At 37.3% G+C, this 6654-nt stretch overlaps 1 protein-coding gene across 1 annotated transcript in view; it reads left to right on the top strand.

Annotated features, from left to right (window-relative positions):
- The first annotated feature begins 3123 nt into the window (after window positions 1-3123).
- Window positions 3124-6654, top strand: part of CEP192 (centrosomal protein 192kDa) — an 89220-nt gene continuing 85689 nt past the window's right edge. Inside the window, exons 1-2 of the mRNA XM_006763291.2 lie at window positions 3124-3316; window positions 3995-4126. Coding sequence (XP_006763354.1) covers window positions 3153-3316; window positions 3995-4126 — 296 coding nt within the window. The 5' untranslated portion in view covers window positions 3124-3152. The remainder of the gene's footprint in view (window positions 3317-3994; window positions 4127-6654) is intronic.

Raw genomic sequence — 6654 nt, 5'->3', positions numbered from 1 at the left:
TTGAACAAATGATCTTTTCTTAATATCTAATTTTTCTTAGATTTGACTCCTCGTAGGAATAATCTTTAAAGAGCTTGGTATGTATTTCAATGTGGTTTATATATCTGTAAAAGAATAACGTAGTAATTAAAAGATTAGACCTGGGAGGCCATTTGGAAGACTCATGTAGTAACATTTAGATTAAAAAGTGATGGGCGGGGGTAAGATCAACCAAAGGACTTGTATGCGTGCATATGAACGTAACCAATGGACACAGACACGGGGTGGGGGTGGCCAGGGAGAGGTCAATGGGGGAAAAAGGAGACTTATGTAATACTTTATTTAAACAATAAAGAATTTAAATAAATAAAAAGTGATGGGCCACAGGCGTTGGGAATATAGAAATGGGCCTCAGCTCCAGAGATGTATTTTAGAATTTGGTAACTAATTGAGAGAGCAAGAAGATTCAGATGGTCCCAGGTTTCTGTCTGACGTGTATAGCAAGAGGATATGGATAACATATGTCAAAATTAAGGGTAATGGGAAGAGTGGGTGGGGGAGAGGTAGTGGGTTTGGTTTTATATTTGTTGGTTTTGCACTACTTGGGAGGCATTGAGGTAAGGTAGTTATCAAATAGCCTTTGGTAACATGAGTGTAGATTTTAGGATAGAGGTCTGGGCTGAGGTGATTTAAAGATGAGGGAGATGGTATTAGTTCAGAAGAAAGAATACTCTGGAGCCAGACTTGCCTGGGTGTGAATCCTCTGCTCCCATTTGCACTGTGTGGACTGGAAAAGTCTCTCTCTCTTTTTTAAAATTTTTTAATATTTTTATTTTTATTGATTTCAGAGAGGAAGGGAGAGGGAGAGAGAGAGAGAAACATCAGTGATGAGAGAGAATCATTGATTGGCTGCCTCCTGCATGCCCCCTACTGGGGATCGAGCCAGCAACCCAGGCATGTGCCCCTGACTTGACCCTTCAGTCTACTGCAGGCTGATGTTCTATCCACTGAGCCAAACCAACCAGGGCTGGAAAAGTCTCTTAATTCCCTTTCTTAGCCTCAGTTTCTTCAATAGTAGGGATAACTAAAGAATATAGATTACTTTTTTCAACTCATTCCCACCAGTGTACCAGGTACTGGGACCGTGTGGCTGAACAAGATAGACATGTCCTCAAGAAACTAACGTCAGAGATGGACCACCTACTGTCAATCATTTATTCGTTTCACAAATATTTGAGTGCCTACTATGTGCTAGGCATTGTTATAGGTGTTAGAAAAAAGTGATAATTAGGCAGGGTCCCTGCTCTTAAGGAGCAGTCTTTTTAGTGGAAGAAGACAGACAAATACAAAAATAAATAGATAATGATAAGTGCAGGAAGAAATTAAAATGATTGTGATAGACTGTGGGGCTACATTTGACTTAATGATAAGGTGACATTCAAATTGAGGTGAATGTCCGGAAGAAGGCCTAGCTGTCCAGAGATCTAGAAGAGTATTGTAGGCTCCAGGGTAGGGCTGGGCTTGGCTTTTATAGGAACAGAAAAGCCAATATGTGGTGAGTGAGCCCAGTGGGATAGAAAATAAGGTGGCCACTGAAATTTTCAGTAGGCATGTGGTCATGATTTATATTTAATGTTTCTTTTGATTCCTGAGTGGGAAATTAATTGTAGGGTGGCAACAATAGAAGCATATAGATTGCTTAGGAGGATTTTCCATAGGGCGGGGTGGTAGTAGCAAAGACAAAAAGATGTAGAATGTTTAAAGGTGTGTTATGGGCATGTTTTGCCCTTAGGTATGGACTCCACCAGTAGATATGTTTTGTTTGGCAGTAGTGTTTTTATTGAATTTAAATGGGTTTGTGTGGGGCCTATAATTTCCATTTGAGCTCAGTTCTTAGGGTTCTATTATCTGACAGTATTTATGCCTGAAGGCATTTGAGGTTGAGATTCCTAATGTGTAAGATATACATTGCATGACATAAAATCTGAGATCAGAATCCTGGGTATCCCTAACGTAAGAGAAAGAGATGTAGAAGTAGTACTTTATGATTTTCCTAAAACTCTTAGTTGTGAAAGGAAGGTGAGAGTTAGTGGCAGGAAGTGCAAATAAAGGACGGAAGAATTTTGAACATGTTTATATAAATCAAGAAGAGGAAATAGGAATATCCAACAGAGGAAAATGCTGGGGCATGATCTGAGAGGAGGATACTTATATGATAATTGGTGATAAATTTCCTATGTATTGACATAGTTTGAAAACATTCATTTAACAAATTTATTGAGGGTCTATTCTGCCCTCAGGGGGCTTACATTCTAATGTGGTCTCACTTTTTAATGATAATCTCTGAAATCAGAAGCTAGATTTTAGAGTTTGCTAGTTTTTTTTATTCCATGTTAGAATGGGTACCCAACTAGTAAACTTTTAAATATATCCTAAAATTATCAGTCTATGCCAGCAGTGTTGTCCCTTCTTTGTTTCTTTACTGGATTAGTTTGTGGTAATTCATATATTTTGCTATAGCAATCCAAGAATACGTTAAGCTGTGTTGTATATCATTATTATGTTAATTATAAGCTAGTTTGATTTTTTTTAAATGTATTTTTTTTATTGATTTCAGAGAGGAAGGGAGAGGGAGAGAGAGATAGAAACATCAATGATGAGAGAGAATCATTGATTGGCTGCCTCCTGTATGCCCCCCATTGGGAATGGAGCCCACAACCCGCTCACGTGCCCTTGATTGGATTCAAACCTGGGACTGTTCAGTCCGCAGGCTGATGCTCTATCCACTGAGCCAAACCGGCTAAGGCAATAATTTTCTATAAAGTAGCAAAGTATTCTGAGAATTTACTTCTGACTTCCCTTTTTAGTGCTGTTCCAAAAATAAGATTTAAAAAAATATAGTTTTATTGATTTTTAGAGAGGAAGATAGAGGGGGAGAGAGAGAAAAAAACATCAATGATGAGAGACAATCATTGATTGGCTGCCTCCTGCACACCCCACACCTGGGATGGAGCCTGCAACCTAGGTCAACATTCAACCACTGAGCCACGCCAGCCAGGTGGATTTTTCTTAAGATTTATCAGTTTTCTAAGATTTGAGACCTGCATGCTTAATCATTTAAAAAAGTTTTATAGTAATATTTGATTTATAGAAACTTTTATTGTTGCAGGGAGATGGAAGATTTTCGAGGTATAACTGAAGAGTCATTTCCGAGCTTTTTAACCAATTCATTACTTGGTAATAGTGGGATTTTGGAAAATGTAACACTTTCTTCAAATCTTGGCTTGCCTGTTGCTGTTTCAACACTTGCTAGAAATAGATCCAGCACTGATAATAGGTAAGAATGGAACAGATAATTTCTTTTTTAGACCTATAAAGCCTACAATATACTGATCCTTCTGTAAAATTTCTCAGCCAAGTGTGAGCTTTTGCTATATCTGAGGTAAATGGCCACATATATGTAAAATTAATATGGAACAAGATAAAACTTACTGTCTCTTGCCCTATTCCATTGCCCTATCAGTGGCAGTGGGTAGGTTTGGGATTGAGTACCAGTGACCTTTGGTCTATTTATTTTTCTGTCCATAGTGTTTTGGCTTTGTGTTAGTTCAGCCTCAATGGTGGCTGGTAATTTGAGTTATATCTCTAAATATGATGTGTACAGTTTGTCCATCTTGTAAAATGTATAAAGTTTGCTCATGCTTAAGTATCTAACCACTTTTCCTTCCTCATAACCTAACATTTGGTTAAGAGCATCATCTTTACCTTTGAATGAAGGGATTGCATTAACCCTGTAAAATCTCTTTAAGATTTCTGTGACTGTTGTGTAATACATACATGCTCCATTGCTGAGCCATTTCAGTGCTTTGCACATAGGATGATGGTGTAAAACACTGGGGCTCTATTTGTTTTACTACCTGGTTGGTTTCACAGTCATGCTGGCCTATGTCACGATGAATTTTAAATGTGCATAATTTAATTATTAACAATTGAAAATAGGCATTTTTGTGTGTAGGTGTTCTGATATCCAGGCATCTTATTTAGTAGAAGAGAGGTCTTCAGTTCCATCTGAGTCATCTCCCGGTAGCCAGAGTGAAGCTGAACCAAGAGAGAAGTTACAGCTTAGCTTCCAGGACGATGATGATGAGTAAGTTTGTGCCTCCATGTTGCTTTCACTGTATTAAAAGTGAGTCTCAGTCTTGTGCAAAATGAAGATGTGATTGTGTCTCACGTTCTTCTCCTGTGAATCTTTTTTTATATTAATCACAAACACTAAGTCTTTTAAAACACTGATTCCAATAGTAATATATGCTCATTGAAAAAAGGAAATACAGGGAATTATAAGGAAGACAATAAAGTATGAAATCCCACTGACTGAGAATAGTCATTTGTAATTTTTATTTATAGTCTTACAGACTATTTTCTTTCTTTTTGTTGTTGTATATATATTTTGTTTTTACAAAATAGGATTAAACTGAACATACTGTTTATAACCTTAAAGAAATTAATACATTGTGATTATCTTTCAATTACAATATAGATTTGTGTCATCATGTTAATGGCTATACCATGTCAGGCATTTAGGTTATTGGAATTTTGCTGTTCTAAATTTAATGAACTTCTTATTTATACATACATTTTTCATACCTCACAAGTTATTTTATTAAGATAAATTCCTAGGATTGAAATTAATGAATTAAGTATTTAATTTTAAAGACTGTTAGAAATTACCACATTGCTTTTAGAAGATTTATATCAGTTTACGCTCCCACTAGAAGATAAGTGAGACTTCCTATTTTTCTGAGCTGTCCCCAGTATTTGGTAGCACTGTTTTTAATCTTTGATTTTAGAAGCAAAAGAATTTATACACATGACAAATGCATAGAGAAAATTATGGAAGTCTATACATCAAAATATAAATGGTAGATATCTATTGATGGTGATATTATAGGCAGTCTTAAAGTTTTCTGTTTGAATTTATAATTATAGATTGAACATTATTTATTTATTTATTTTGAAATGTATTTATTTATTTTTTTTTTATTTTATTTTTTATAAAATATATTTGTATTGATTTCAGAGAGGAAGGGAGAGGGAGAGGGAGTTAGAAATATCAATGATGAGAGAGAATCATTGATCAGCTGCCTCCTGCATGCCTCACACTGGGGATCGAGCCACAACCCAGGCACATGCCTTGACCAGGAATTGAACTGTGACCTCCTGGTTCATAGGTCGACGCTCAACCACTGTGCCATGCCAGCTGGACTGGATTGAACAAACTTTAATGTTTATTGATTATTTTTATTTTTGTTGTGAATTGCCTTTTGATACCGTTTCGATATAAGCACTTTCTAGATATCAAAGTTGTTAACTTTCTGTATAGTCATCCATTCAATGTGTATTTTTGACTGAGTGCCTGTTATGTGTCAGGTACTTCTCTAGGTATTTAGGAAATACCAGTGAACAAAACAGACATTAAACAAAAAGAAACAGAAATATACTGATTTTATAGTATGTTAGAAGGAAAAATGGTAGAAAAAAAATTAGAACATGATAAGGAGGGCTATTAGGAAGGCTGAAGGGAGCGGTCAGTGTGAGTCTCATTTAAGAGGTTAGGATATGAGCAGAGATTTGAAGGAGGGGTTTAGCCATATGGATATCAGGAGGAAGAGGATTTCAGGTAGAGGTTGCAGCCAGCATAAAGCCACTAAGGTAGGAGCATACCCAGTATGTTCAAAGGGCAGGAAGGAGGCGAGAGTGGGTAAGCAAGCACTTTGGTTTTGAGAAGGAAAACCATTAGAGGTTTCCATGTGAGTTATGTTTTAAAACGCTCACTCTGGCCCTAACCGGTTTGGCTCAGTGGACAGAGCATCAGCCTGCAGACTAAAGGGTCTCAGGTTCAATCCCCGTCAAGGGCATGTACCTTGGTTGCAGGCACATCCCCAGGAGGGGGTGTGCAGGAGGCAACTGATCGATGTTTCTCTCTCATCGATGTTTCAAACTCTATCCTTTTCCCTTTCTCTCTGTAAATAATCAATAAATATATTTAAAAAAACACACACACAAAAAATAAAAAAAAACGCTCACTCTGGCTCCTGTGTTGAGACTAGACCAGTCGTGGGCAAACTATGGCCTGCGGGCCGGATCCGGCCGTTTGAAATGAATAAAACTATTGAAAAAAAAGACTGTACCCTTTTATGTAATGATGTTTACTTTGAATTTATATTAGTTCACACAAACACTCCATCCATGCTTTTGTTCCAGCCCTCTGGTCCAGTTTAAGAACCCATTGTGGCCCTCGAGTCAAAAAGTTTGCCCACCCCTGGACTAGACTGTTGGGAGTCAAGACTGGAAGCAGTCCCATTAAAGAGGTGGAGAAACTAGGAAGTAAATTAGAGTTGGTAGTTGCCATAGGCACAAAGGGTTAGAATTTGGAAGGGCTATTTTCTCTTCATTTATTCTGGCAGATTCAAACCTGGCCCTAGATCAGTGGTGGGCAACCTTTTTGTGAGTGTGTGCCAAAAAAAGCAAAATCTCTGACTCAAAATTCTTCTGCGTGCCAACCCTAATTTTTTGAGAACATGTTACGCCTACTTGGTATCTCTCAAGGTGTACGTATGTGAAGAACCTTGAAGAAATAATAAAATTCATTCGAGCGACAAAAACACAATATAT

This window comes from Myotis davidii, unplaced genomic scaffold (assembly GCF_000327345.1).
Source record: "Myotis davidii unplaced genomic scaffold, ASM32734v1 scaffold78, whole genome shotgun sequence".
NCBI lineage: Eukaryota > Metazoa > Chordata > Mammalia > Chiroptera > Vespertilionidae > Myotis > Myotis davidii.
Note: the sequence above shows the minus strand (reverse complement) of the source record. Positions and strands in the feature narration are given on the sequence as shown.